At 41.3% G+C, this 14,824-nt stretch overlaps 1 protein-coding gene across 2 annotated transcripts in view; it reads left to right on the top strand.

Annotated features, from left to right (window-relative positions):
* The window catches only part of RYR2 (ryanodine receptor 2), a 298,173-nt gene that overhangs the window by 29,401 nt on the left and 253,948 nt on the right, over window positions 1-14,824 (top strand). For both annotated transcript variants that reach the window (XM_087828993.1, XM_087828992.1), the window contains exons 8-9: window positions 2,856-3,012; window positions 13,299-13,463. In XM_087828993.1, the coding sequence (XP_087685119.1) occupies window positions 2,856-3,012; window positions 13,299-13,463 (322 nt within the window). The remainder of the gene's footprint in view (window positions 1-2,855; window positions 3,013-13,298; window positions 13,464-14,824) is intronic.

The raw sequence follows: 14,824 nt of genomic DNA, 5'->3' as shown, positions 1-14,824 counted from the left end.
GCTGCGTAGGAAGGGCCTGGCCCGGTCAGCGGAGCTGTGTCTATGCTGACTGCCTCCCAGAACCCAGGGGACCAGGTGACAGCAGGGGATGTGGTGGCAGAAGGCAGAGCCGGTGGTTTTCAATCATTTAAAAGGTTAGAGACAGACTATTTTATTCCACTCTGTGAGCCTGATTTATACCATTTGACCTTCCTGTTTACAGTAGGAAAGCAGGAGGCTCATAGGTAATGAGGGTCATTATTTTAAAGAATTATTTTTCAGGTTCTGCTGAATCTTTGAACTACTATCGCTTTATTGTAAACATACAAATTAGGCTGCATTTAATTTACACCTCTAATTATATGCAATGGCCACATAATTGCTCATTTTTCTTTATACTTAGGAAATTCTAGTCAAAGGTCCTGCTGTGTTTATTACAGATGTTTATTTCCAAAGGCCATTGTTTATGTTCTGCTATTTGGGATGGTCCATGTTGGTGCTTTTTCTCCAGTGAGGCTTCAAGCTACATTTTTGTTATAATTTATGTAGCCCAGTAGTTATATGTTTTATATTGCAAACTTATACAAATAAGTTTAATGTTGTCAAAAAATTTTCAGTATCATGAACATTTTAATAAGTTTTATTATTAGGAGTTAGATGAAATAGGAAACATATTCCAGTATTTAACCCCAATGTAAGAACTTTGTAAGCAGGACATATGTTAATTTCTGTAATGGGAATGATTGTTGCAATTAAAAATATGCATTATGTATTTTTCAAATTCTGCTTTCTTACGTTACAAATAAACAAAATCAGAGGTTAATATATCATGAAGAGTAACCACATGCTCCCCATTCTTTTGAGATAATTTGAATTAATTGTAAGTAATACACAGGGAACCGTTTTCTATGTTACCTTAGGAAATTGCTTTATATAACTACAGCACTGCTACAATTTTCAGGTTTTACTAAATATTGTTTTCTTGCCCATTGATTCTCTGGGGTTGTCCTCTTTTCTTTTGGGCCATGGGCATATGAGTAGCCATAAGTTGAAGAAAATGTGCTTAAACTTTACAATGATTTGCCAATAACTGGCCAAATTCCTTCCATTCTTACAGAATCCCCTTGGTGACCTGAAAGGGGCCCCATTAAATAGGGTTGAGCATGTTTTGCAAAATGCCCTCTAAAACTCTGGTGGAAAGCACGTGTTTGGTCAAAATTTTGGATTATTTTGAAAATGAGGTTGTTTGCTATGGTGATCAAGATGAGTCATTATCTGGAAAAATATATTCAAATGCTTCTTCAAATCATGAAAGTGAATATTAAAAATAATAGTGTTTTTCATAGTATTTGCAAAAAATACACTTAATTTTATAAGAAGGGACTAAAGCTTATTATCAGACTAGAAGTGGTGCAACATGCTGTTGTTGGTAGAACAAACTTTAATTCACTTTTAAGATAATATGGTGTGATTATGAGTGTTTATTGGCACATGGTTATTAATTTAGTTGGGGGACTTGTCCCAAGTAATTGTCTCTATAGACAGACTTATGTAAAAATGAACTTATGATATTGTGGTCCTGTTAACTTTCAATGCTAACATCACAAGGCAAAAAAACAGTTTAGGAAAATAGCATAAAAATGACTTACTATTTACTGCAATAGAAAAATTAGCAAAAATACGCTTAATTTGTAGACTAAAATTATTTTTAATGACTGTTTTAAAACAAATTGGTGAACTGATAATAGTATTGAAAGGCTCCATGTCTCTGCTTCCTATCGGTTTGATTTATGATACAGTGATAATTATGTACGCACTTTTCAGAGTTTATCTCCTCTCTTTGTAAAGTACTGAGTGTTCCCCTTCTGCTTTGCCTTGAGTTCTAATTGCCTGACACCAGCTTGGCCATCCTGTCTCCTCAGGGTTTATACCCGTGGGAATTCCTTTCCACTCGTTTATTTTTTGGGTATGTGGTTTTTTTAGAAATTATTTGTCTGTCAGCATGCTTCTTATCAATGGTAAGAGGCCGTCCTTGCTTTGCAGAGTGCCACGGTCACTGACGGTCACTGACAGTCACTGGCGGTCATGCACACGAGACGCTTGCTTCTGCTCCGCTCCACAGCGAGCGTGAGGTGCGGACGCGCTGGGCTCGTGGCTCACACGGCACCATGGCGCGGGAATGGCCCATAGCTCGGTTTTTCTTTCCATCCTTCTCTGAAAGTCATTATTTTACAAGCAGATTTTAATCATCCTAACTTTTTATCTTCCCCTTAGTTTATGTTTCCTGTTGACTGATTTCCCTTTTTTCCCATTTGGACCTTTTTATAATTTTCATTTTCTTGTTTGTTTGTTGTTGTTCTTTGGTTTTTAATGAGATAATAGTTCTTCAGTATTAAAGCATTGGAATAGGTTTCTGTTCTCATGTAAATACTCTAACCTGTATATATATGAATTACAATTACAGTTAATCATAATTAGGCATTGACTTTACCACTAGATTTCAAGTCTGTGCAAATCCAACAAAAGTTTTTAGCTGGTAAATTCTAAAGTATCATTTAAGTGTTGTTTCTGTATCTGTGACTGGTGAGTGGAGGTGGGCTGGGAACATGGGGGGGGCGGTGTCTAGTGTGGCACTGTCGCACTGGGAGTCAGGAGACCTAGCGTTAATTTCACTCCATTACCCGTGTACTGGCGAATGTTCCCTCCCCTCTGAATCTCCTTCTTGTCTGTGAGCTGAGGTTACCCCCTGCAGCCTCATAAGCCCTGGGCCTTAGGCACCCACTGTCTGCGCAGCACCAGATCCTGGCTGACACTCGCGCTTGAACTGCTGCTTCTCCCGAGTGGCTGCTTTGGGTCAAGTCTGCCTGTTTTTGCAGGTGGAGCGGGAGCCACATTCGGTGGGGGCAGCCCTTCCGGCTGCGCCACGTCACCACGGGGAAGTACCTGAGCCTCCTGGAAGACAAGAACCTCCTGCTCACCGACAAAGAGAAAGCCGACGTGAAGTCAACGGCCTTTACCTTCCGGTCGTCCAAGGTGAGCCGGAAACCTCAACGTTGGGTCTCCTGTAAGTGAACCCACCCCCCTCCCCTCCGTGTCAGAGGCGATGGGAGCATGTTACATGCTTTCCTGTCCCCGGGCTCTCCGGACGATGAGTGGCGTGAGCACTAAGTGCACAGTCACTCCTGCAGGGGTGCTGGGCTTTGCTCAGTTTCTGGGGCGGGTCCCAGCTCACCTCCCCCGAGCAGTGGGTTCCTGAGCATCCCCAGTAAGACAGCAGTGTCTGACTGCAGTGTCGCAGAAACAGCTGACGGGTTCAGCTGACAAATGCCAAGCAGGCATTGCATTCATTTTGTGTGATATTTGTATATTTCTGTCCTTAATTCAATGAAGATTGTGAGATTGGTCATAATGATTGGAATGGGATTGAATTACCAGTTAGCTTTGGTCTCAGAGATGCTAAACTTCACTCCCCTGTTTTAGGTAAAGGTAAGTTTGGGTGAAACCAGAGTAGCTCTGGAAAGACAGTGGCCTGTGGGTGTCCCTCGGGGCCCCTGCTTCGGAGCACACAGGTAGTGGGACATGCTTCTGACTCCAAGTCCCGAAATCTCTGGGAGAGTAGCCAGCATAGGTCTCTGTTCTCTATGGTGACAGTGAGACAGAGCTGGCCCACTGCTGTCTAATCTCAGCTCTGCATGCAATATCTGCCATGTGGACCATGGAGCGGCTCTGCAGCGGTGCTTGGGTGCACCTCAGATGGGCAGTGCTGCGGCCAAATTGCTCCTCTCTGGTTGAAGGCATGGTGGTCTCATAGTGAGCATGCATGGTGCTGAGGGCGAAGCAGGGGGTGAGGGGTTCGGAGCTTATCCACTGAGCATCACAGTCCCAAAGGAGCAATGTCATCCCAGGTAGGTCAGTGATCCCAGGTAGGTCTGTCATCCTAGGTTGGTCTGTGATCCAAGATAGGTCTGCTAGCAGAGCTGAGCGCTCTCCGTAACTGATTGTACTGAGTACCAGGGCCCTGGTTTTACAGAAGGGAAGACCAAGGGCAGGAGAAGTGAGTTACTTGCCCAGTCGCTGAGCTGGGATCACAGGAGAGCCAGTGGACACGAAGTTATCGTGCCCCAAACCACCTGGCCATGGAAGATTTCAGTGACCATGCCCAGCTGCAGGCCTGGACCCTGGGCTGGCTCGTCCCTCACTGAGCCCAGGTGGCCAGGGCTGCCACAGCAGAATTGTGCCCTGCGCCTTACCCGGTCTCACGCAGCTGAGGGCCACCCACCCTCCACAGGCTCCACAGCCTGTCCCTGTTGTCTAGCCTGGTCTCCCCAACCCCACTATTGCTGTAGAAACGGGAATATTGAATTCATCTTTCTTTTTCATCTTTTCTATAACAATCATATTCCCAAGGTCTCAAAAAAATCCCATTTTTGCTGTAGGAAGCTGAATTATGACACCATCTTTCTATTTTCGTTTTTTCTATGAAATCTTTATTGCCCAGGAGGTAAATGGATGCTTCTGGCAGAAAGTGGCTGGGGCTAGGTTATTCCAGCGGGTAAGGAATGCAAAAGAGAAAAGTAGTGAACAGATTTTCATACTTTCTGCCATACATGTAGCCATCGGTCTAGCAACCTAATTTTTTTCTCCATTTTACAGGATAAAATAAAGCCTTAGCAAGTAAACTTTCTTGTTTTTTGCCGTGGCAGAGAGTCAGGTGTTTGACAAATGTGATTGATAGCTAAGTGGTATTAGCTACAAAATATATTGACCTGGAAATATTTCTATCAGAACACTGTTGAGTGAAAAAACACACAAGTTATAATGTAATTACAAAATGTTATTGTGTTAACTTAAGTAAACCTCTGTGTGTGTTTGACCATGACTATATAATCTGCTCCAACTTTTAACTTTGGATACTTCAGAAAGATCAAAATAGAAGGTGTGTGGGAATATGAGTGCAGGGAAAATTTTGTTTCACTTTAAAAAATATCAATATCCAGATTATTTTACCTGTCACAATAGCCATATTTCTTTGTAACGAAAAATCAGTTAAGGATAAAACACCCATTGCACTGACGTTCTTGACATGAGTTTTGTGTACATTTTTAAAAGCTGTGAATATTTCCAAAAACTCTTAATAAAAGTTCTTTCCCAAAACAATAGCCTTTGAAACATTTTTTCTCCAAGTCTCTCTCCTAATAGGCACTTGGAGAATTTTGGCTGTGTCTGGATTTTGACCATTCTGTAATGTCATAGCTTAGATGAAAAGGGCAGACGGGATCCCAGCGTTACCTTTTAGTGACTCTCAGTTTCTCTGAGTCTGGTCTCCTGCCTGGAGCTCATGCTGGGAGCCAGTGTCGTGTGCAGGCCGTTACTAACTCGCTGCCCAGCGTACTCCACCGTTCAGCTCACAGCGATAGCTGCATGTGGTAACGTGGTTGAGAGGAGGGAAGGTGAGGCTGACAGCCAGGAAAACATCTTACTTTTAAAATCACAGGAGATTCTAATTTTAAATTAATAGCCAGCTAGGTAATTACAGTTTTTTCCAGGAGATACGGACAGTAAATCTTTTTATTATTTCTTTCTAAAATTATTTATTTATTACATATTTAATGCATAGTCATTATAGAACATTTTTTAAAAGGAATACAAAAATGTGGTAAGGGGAAATTAAAATAGTGTACAATCATCATTTAGAAACAACTCCATTGTGTGGGTATTTTAGTTTTTAACAAATATATACACATTTTGATACAAAATAAAATAGGATGAATTATATACTATGTTGTATGTAATTTTTATTTGATATACTATTATACTCGATGTTTAATAGAATTTTGGCAGTAATTCAACATCTATTATGTAATTTGTCATGAATTATTTAGCCACATCTGTTTAAATGTTTAGTGAGTTTTCAGTTTTGCCTTGTAAATCGAACATTTTAGTCTCCACATATTTCTGCCTATTGCTGATGCTTCCTTTTTGAAAGTTGAACAGTTTGGGTAGAGAATGTGAGGCTTTGGAAGGCTTGATTCTGCAGGCTGTCGGGGGTGGCGTCTGTCTGCACGCACACAGTCTGGCACCTGCCACCTGCTGCGCTGGTGCTGGTCCAGGCATCAGACCCACCAGACGAGGCACCTTCACATTCTGGGCTGGTTTCCATCTGCCCAGCAGTGTGTGAAAGTTTACATTTCTGTGCAGCTTCATCCACAGATAATTTTTACACTTCTTTGCTAATTTTGACTGATAAAAAGCAATCGTATCTTATTTTAAGTTAATTTCCTAGTAGAGGAAACAGACCCATTTTGCAGGCATATTACAATGTTTGTAGGATGAGCTGAATGACACTACCACTGCGGTAAGCAGTTCCTGAAATCCCTTCTCAGTTGCTGAATGCATGTGGCTTTTACAAGCAGGTGAATGTGAACAAGATGTTGCCACACTTGATACTCTGCTCCCAAAGATTCGGACTTCTCCTCTGCAGGTGATTCCCACAGTGTGCTTTAGAATGTACTCGGATTATTTAAAATACTTCATGGATCTTAAATATATATATATCTTATATATGTTTTCTCATATGTATTTTATAGGAGCTCCTAACTCTAATATGGGCCCAATTAGGGTGGGTAGCAATAGCGTGGCCCAGCTCGTGGACTCTCGAACTTACCAGTAGATTTTTTTCTAAAACTAAGCATAAATATATTCGGCTAGGAGTGGAGAGAAGTTCCTTACTTTGAATGGTGTAGAGAATCCTGGTTCTCCTGACCCCTCTTCTGTGGGATGAAAGGGGGAGTGTGGTGTTTGTCTGATGCCCTCTACCGAGTTCCTTGAAACTCCCTGACGGCCTGTTTGGGCTCCCTCTGTTCTTCTGATCAGGCCTAAGTCGGTACAATGACTTCAGAATGTTAAAAGTGGCTTTTGCTCACAGCAATGCCTGGCTTCTAGGATGATTGTCTGGAGCTGGTGACTCAGACTCCCATTCTGATAATCAAAAGTAGAACATGACTTCTTTTTTTGTGTTTTTGGTGGTTTTCACCCCAAAGACAACCCTTTTGTGGCCATTGGGATGTCTTTGACAGTGACGTGAACTCACAATAACCAATCGCAAATTCAGCATTTGGCAGACGAATCAGCAGTGGTTGGTACCTACATGTGTTCAGAATAAACAGACTGAAGTAGGAACTGGTTTGTAATATGATGTGGCTTTTTGTTTTTTTCATTTTTTTTTCAAAATATATTCCTATTGACTCCAGGGAGAGGAAGGGAGAGGGGGAGAGAGAGAGAAACATCAATGATGAGAGGGAGTCATTGATCGGCTGCCTCCTGCATGCCCCCAACTGGGGATCGAGCCCGCAACCCCAGGCTGTAATATGACCTGTGTTGTCCTCTTGTTTTCCCAGCTCTGTCGAGATATAATGCCGTGCAGCGCTGTGGAAGTTTAAGGTACACAGTGTTTGGTTTGGTGCCCATGTGTACTGCAGTGATCATGCTGGTCCTCTCTTCAGGAGAGCCTTTTCTGTGATGGAGAATTCAGCTTGCTTCCTGTGGGCTTTCTTTGGCCCATTTTTCACTTTTTCTGCTCCTGGAACCATCACTTTTATTTAAGTGTGTTGAAATGTCAGTTTTAACCATGAGGTAGATCTTGCCAATTACATATGTATTCTACTTCCCCCAAGATGTAATTTTTAAAAAATATGTTTTTATCGATTTCAGAGAGATGAAGGGAGTGGGAGAGAGAGAAACATCAATGATGAGAGAGAGTCACTGATTGGCTGCCTCCTGCACACCCCCTGCTGGGGATCGAGCCTGCAACCCCTGACCAGGAATCGAACCTTGATCATAGGTCAATGGTCAACCGCTGAGCTACACTGGCTGGGCCCAAGATATAATTTTTAAGCTTAAAATGCCACTAAAATATTACTCTCTGGGTAATTTCCTCCAGTTTCCCTCTCCGTGTACCACCAATAGAAACCCACTGCTACTGAAATGATAAAATACCAGCCTCAAGTTAGACTGCCAGTGAGTCACAGGATTGTTGAGCAAATGAGAAAATAGGAAGAGCACAGTTATTTTTAGGACATAGTTTTTAGTGTGTTATTTTTGTTTGAGATTTTTATTCCTGGTTAAAAAATATTTTAGATGCTTTAAAAATCACTCACACAATGAAAATAAGAGTAACGGTTAATTTATGGGCCAAATGTACTAACTACCTTATATGTATTATCTCCTTTAAGAACAATGTGTTGCTTACCTGTGAGCAGATGAGCACCTATTATAGTTTAGTGATTGATTAAATATCTAAAAAATAAAAGCAAAATGAAGAACATGTATTTTTTACCAAAATAATTATACAAAATTATCATTGTAGATGAATTTTTATTTAGTCAGGATTAAATCCAAAAGAGATTTTTGCAGTAACTCTTTTCAAGGGGTGCTGATAGCATTTAGGAAATAAGGCCAACTGTGGCTTCAAGAAGAGATGGAGATTCAGTGATAGGCTCTATGGTGGTCCTTTTTAACTGCAATAAACAAGAGTGAGCTCACTGAAGCCTCAGAGTTCAGCCAGAGAAACAGAGCCAGTGCGAGATATTAAGAGATAAGCAGTTTGTTAAGTGGATTTGCTTTGTGAGCTCCCGAGGGCTGGTGAAGTTGGCCATAGCGCAAGGCACATGGAAAGGAAGGCCATGAGCAGGCCGGGGTGCCGTGGGCACCAGCTGTCTGTGGTCCCTGAGCTCAGGGAAAGCCTCAGCCCCCTCCAAACAGCTCACTGAGCAAGTATTGCTCTCCCGGCTGATTTGCTCTGAGTCAGTTGATTAGGGACCTTAATTACATCCGAGAGATTCCTTCTCCTCTGCCTCGGGAGGGAACCTGATCACGGGAGTGGTGTCCCTTCGGACTCATCGGCCCAGCCCGCACGTGGAGAGCACTGTAGAGGATACTGGGGGGCTTCTCGAAGGCTCAGTGATTGTTTCACTGCTGCAAGGAACCCCCTGGCACAAGAACATTTTACATCCTTTATCTCCACAGACCCACCCACCAGAGCCTTCTCAGAAGATTTCTGCGCACCAGGGATAAGGAGCTTTTTACACATTTTCCCCTCTGCCCTGGATGGGCTAAGGTTGCCTTGCCCTGTAGCATTTTTAGACTCACATTTCCCCGTGGCCAACTTTCTGTGCTGCAATGTAGCACCAAAAAGAAGCAAGTAAAATGTTTTTGACCTTTAACTTCTCTAACTTTAACTATTATTTGTCTTAAGGAGAACTGGCCCTTACAAAAACAAACACTCCAGCAATTAAGAAGAAGAGGGGGAAAGGCCTTTTGTTTCATCCTTTTCAGCCACTTGGCAGAATAATTTGAGTAGATTTAAGGATGATTTCAGCTAATGCCAGAAGAATCTCTTTGAACTACCTGGTCTGTAGAATAAGAGCATAATCCTACAGGACTAGTTTAAATTTACTAATGAGTCTAGTTCGGGATATGTAAAATCTTACATCACTTAATAAGGACAGTAGTTCAGAAATGATTCGGGCTTTATAATGCATCAGTGTGGCGTAGCCGGTGACAGAATATACTTAGTAGGTTGCAGACTCATCTTTCTTCTGGAGCCATCTTCACATTCATTTGAATGCTAGGATGAACACTAGTTTATAAACATATTTTCTCTGGGAAATTAGGAGGAATATACGATGTTTTTTCTTCTCAAACACTCATTTATTCACTTAGCAAATCTTCATTGAGAATTTAGTATTTTCAGGTCCTGGGAATATGGGCCACTGGGCTGAAGAGACAGCCTGTGATTCCTGTCCTTGAAAAACTAAGTAGTATTGGGTAGACAAAAAGGCATTTGAAGAACAGTTTCAACAACGTGCCAGCATTTCTCTGATGGTTGAATTACGACATGCTATGAGGATACATGAATCAAAAGAGAAAATACGTATCCAAACAAAATTCTTACAGTGAAAATAGAAGTTTTTTCAACCACCGTAGACTGTATCAAAGTTTTCTCTTTGAGTATTTTTGTGGTTCTCAAGATCTCATTCTTATAGGATGGATAGTTAGACTATCAATGTTAAAGTTTTGTAGATGTTAATGAATTCTACGATAATAATGAGGGTTGCAACATTTCCTTGATTAAATGCAGGAGATATAGGAATTAAATTTTTTTACATAGTTTTTTGAAAGAAGTTTCATTTCTATTTAATGGCAAACTACTTATATCAGAGTGCTTTTAATAGCAATCTGATTTTGAGATTGGAAAACTTCTATCTACTTTCAACTTTATGGGCTCAATGTATAACTGCAATCTGTATTAAGATGATTCAATTAATATTATATTTCAATTGATGTTTTTTATTATTACATTTTACTTTTTATAATTTATATTTCTCAACTGTGATTCCTCATCTGTTTTATTATGTATATATTTTTCTTTATGCTCTTATACCTGTTTTATATCTATAATAGTTATTTTAAAGTCCTCGCCTACTGATTGTAAGGGCCATCTTTGCATCAATTTCTATTATTATTTTTTTAGTACAGGTCATTATTTAAAAATTTAGTATAGATCAATTTTATTGTCTCTTCACCTCTACTTATTTTTGAAAGTACATTGGATGTTAGACAGGACATGTTGTAGAGACTGCCTTTTGTTCAGGTTGATTTCTGAAGGGTGATTGGGTTTGGAGGCAGTCAAGCTGGCTGGACTGAAACTCCGCTTTCCTCTCTTTTGCAGCGGGCAGTTGTTACATTTCTGCTTAGTTATTTCATCTTCCATCTCCTGCCATTATACTCGTCCTCCCTTTAGGGGTCAACCAGAATTTGGGTGGATTTTATAAGCAGGTTTTGTGGATACTTCTCTGATTTAGCTGATCTAATTTCCAGGCTGCCGTGAGCCTGAAGCGTGTCCTCTGGTACCTCGGGTCTGGGAGGCAGCAGATCAGGCAGGGCTGGCCCGAGGCAAAGGGCAGCTTTTTGTGAATCACCTGGGTGCTGTTTGTCTTTAGAGAGAAGTCTACTCTTCAATTTGTCCCTGCTTTTGGTCCCTCTCAAGGGCCTTCAAATAGATTTTAAAAAGTATTTTTTTGAAATTTTATAATTATATATGGGAGATTAGTCCAACTAAACTATTCCATCATTTCCCAAAGCCAGAATAATTCGAAAGGAAAGTAAAATTGGAAATGTGATGCTGAAACTAAAGGCCCTAATTTAGATATAGTACAGCTAACACAGAGTCTTAGTGAGATAGTTGCCCGCCTCCTCTGGACACTTCGTTTCTAGTAAAGGCTACTTCTGTAGACGCTTCTGCCAGCCGTCCCATTTTTGGTTCATGTCATACTCATTTCTGTGCTTGTTCAAAGGATCTAGATTATTTTCACCTGAATTTCTCCTAAGCCTGAGCCAGAAAAAAAGACAAGAAGAAGAAAAGAAGTTCTTTGTTCTTTCAAACAGCAAATAACCATACTTTTCCCCCCAATGTCATTTTAGCAGTTCTTTCCAGACCTGAGAATCAGCCATCAGGAAGTTGCACAGTTAGAACTTCTAATCCCGAGTGATGGGAACCACTTCGGTAAAAAGCAGACAAAGCCTAACTTTACATTAGTAACTGTGGCCCCCCAAACACAGTCCACAGTCTAGGTAGACTACACACGGATCTCCTTGGATAAGAGAAAAAAAAGAATCTTAGGGACTCATTGTTTTATTCCGAGGAGATAATGACATGGTTGTATTTTCCCCCAGGATTTAATTTTCCTATCGATAGGGTTGGCATAAGAACATTAGTAGCTTATCTTGTTTGGTAGAATGACAATTGGAATGTTTTATTATCTGTTTTATTGCAGATACTTAGAATAGTGTTTCAGATTATTTAAATCAATTTATAATTTTATTCATTTTCTTATATGGCCTTGACCTTAAGAATTTCAGCTCTGCCTGGCCAGCGTGGCTCAGTGGATGAGCGTTGACTAGGATCTAGGAGACTGAGGTTGGATCCCTGGTCAGGGCACATGCCTGGGTTGGGGGCTCGATCCCCAGCAGGGAGTGTGCAGGAGGCAGCCGATCAATGACTCTCATCATTGGTGTTTCTCTCTCTCTTCCTCTCCCTTTCCCTTTCTGAAATCAGTAGACATATTTAAAAAAAAATAAAGAATTTCAACTCATTTTAATTTTAGTTGTTGATGGAAGGTTATCATTTTTGTGTTATTAATAGAGTGTTTAAATGATATAATTTTTTATTGAATTTTCCTTTTTGTGTGATGGACATGAATTTTACTCCAACCTAATCTTCAGAAACATTATGTAACTATTACTAATTTCAAACAACAGTCAAATAACCAAAGGCATAGAAGAAACTTAGTAAATTTAACAAGGAAAGTTAGACCAAGGAGAATAAGAACCCACTAAATGAGGCATCGCAACTGAAAGAAGGTTATACTTTTTCTATTATTTTAAGGCCTGTACGGAACTTCAGGACATAGTGAGTGGATTAGGGTTAGGAATAGATCAGGATTAAGCGGGGGTGGGGTAGGGGGATTGAAAGGGAGCAGGTCGAAGGAGGAAGCAGTAAAATACAGGGATTTGGAAGGAGCGTTAGCTGGCATCAGGGCATCGGTTGCATCTTCAGGGCAGAGGGACTTTAGCCCAACTTGTGGTTCAAGTTGGAAATTGCATTATTGGAAACTGAGCTGCAGTAGTTTCAAGTAGTTCTAGAGAAATCATCATTGAAGTCCTTGTTAACATAATCACCATTATCATCATCATTTTCATGGTCAGAATCATTAAAATTTAATGTTTATTTTATCCCAGACACGGTGCCTATCTCATTTTTTCTGATACTATGGGGGTGATACTTTTGTAGCTTTACTTACAGATGAGAAAATAGGCTTAAAAACCTTTAACTTTTCCTAGGGTCACAGAGGCAGTAAGTGGCAGAGACTGGACTGAAAAATGGATTTCCTGCCCCATAGACCTATGCTCTTAGGTACCAATAAAGAAAAAAAATAATCTGGAAAGAACATGAAGCCTGTACTATTAATTTTAAGACCTCTGGTCTGGAGTTTGCCATTGAGCAATATAAAATTTTAAGTTATGGCTAAAATAATTTTCTACGAATGTGAATAATTGGAGAATATGTTACTTATTTTTACAGTTTTCTACTTGAATCTTCAGTAGAAGTTGAACTGCTGGAATAAAATATTTGAGCATTATCATTTCAGGGGACTTCAGAGGGCTGGATTTTTCAAGAAACATACTTATAACAAGGAAAAGTTCTTTCAGGATAAAGTCATATTTTAAAAACTTGCTTATCTCCTTTCCTCTCTCCTTAGGAAAAACTGGATGCAGGGGTGAGAAAAGAAGTGGATGGCATGGGAACCTCCGAGATAAAGTACGGAGACTCGGTCTGCTACATACAGCACGTGAACACGGGCCTGTGGCTGACGTACCAGGCCGTGGACGTGAAGTCCGTGAGGATGGGAGCCGTCCAGCGTAAGGTGAGATGCTAGGGAGATGCCTTTCAGCTGTGGTCTCATGGGAAAATACACGGACGCAAAGCAGGGCGAGGCGGTGAGCCCTCAGCCACCCGCTGATGGCCAGTGTTGGTGTGCTGAGGGACACACCCTGCCCTGACAGACTCTGGTTTCGTAAGGTGTGCATGGCTGGGTGTGCCGTCACTAATTTAAGTACTAAGTGAAGAAATACACTGGCTGGGCGTAAGTGCATCCTCAGAGCATCGGATAAGATCCTGGGACAACTTTCCTGTAGACCCAGCCCCACTGGATTATTACCATTACTTGTAAAATTTCAGAGGTAAAATTTATATACACTGAAATGCAAAATACAACTGTACAGTTGGGGCAAGTGGATACATTTGTATGACCCACACCCATCACATTAAGGAACAGTTCCATAGTGTTCAGGAAGGTGCCCACCATGCCTTCCCGGGTTATCCTTGCCCCTTCCTGCACAGGGCACCTGCCTGCATGATCTCTACACCAGAGGTTAGTCTTACCTGATGTAGATTTTCACACAGATGAAACCATGCACACACTCCCTTTGGTACCTTGCTGCTTCCACTCAGCAAATTGTCTCTGACTTTTGTCCTGTTGTTGCATGTTGAGATCCAAAGAGTTGAAGCTGCTTTTTTTGTTGTTGTTGTTAATCTTCACCCAAGGATATTTTTCCATTGATTTTAGATAGAGTGGAAGGGATGAAGGGGGGAGGGAGGGAGAGAGAGAAACATCAGTGCGAGAGAGACATACCAAGTGGTTGCTTCCTACTCGAGCCCTGACCAGGGCTGGGGAGCAAACCTGCAACCCAGGTACATGCTCTTGACTGGGAATCAGACCCTCAACCCTTTGGTGTGCAGGCCAACACTCTAACCACTGAGCCACACCTGCCAGGGTTGAAGCTGCTTTTTTCTTTTTTAAATTTATCTTTATTGTTGACAGTATTACTGGTGTCCCATTTTTCCCCCCCCAGTTGACCCCCTCCACTTCACTCCAACCCCTTCCCCAGGCCTTTACCCCATTATTGACTGTGTCCATGGGTTATACATATACGCATATAACTTCTTTGGTTAATCTCTTCCTACACTCCACCCCCTTTCCCTCTTCCCTCTGAAATATGACCGTCTGATGCATGTGTCAGTGTCTGTGGATCTATTTAGTTCGTCATATTCTTTTGTCCATGAGCTTCTTCTTAAAGAAGACCCTTCAACATTTCCTGTAGTGCTGGTCTGGTGGTGATGAACTCCTTTAGCTTTTTCTTACCTGTGAAGCTCTTTATCTAACCTTCAGTTCTAAATGATAGCTTAGCTGGGTAGAGCAATCTTGGTTGTAGTTCCATGTTTTTC

This window comes from Miniopterus natalensis, chromosome 21 (genome assembly GCF_054644295.1).
Source record: "Miniopterus natalensis isolate mMinNat1 chromosome 21, mMinNat1.hap1, whole genome shotgun sequence".
In the NCBI taxonomy this organism is placed as follows: Eukaryota; Metazoa; Chordata; class Mammalia; order Chiroptera; family Miniopteridae; genus Miniopterus; species Miniopterus natalensis.
Note: the sequence above shows the minus strand (reverse complement) of the source record. Positions and strands in the feature narration are given on the sequence as shown.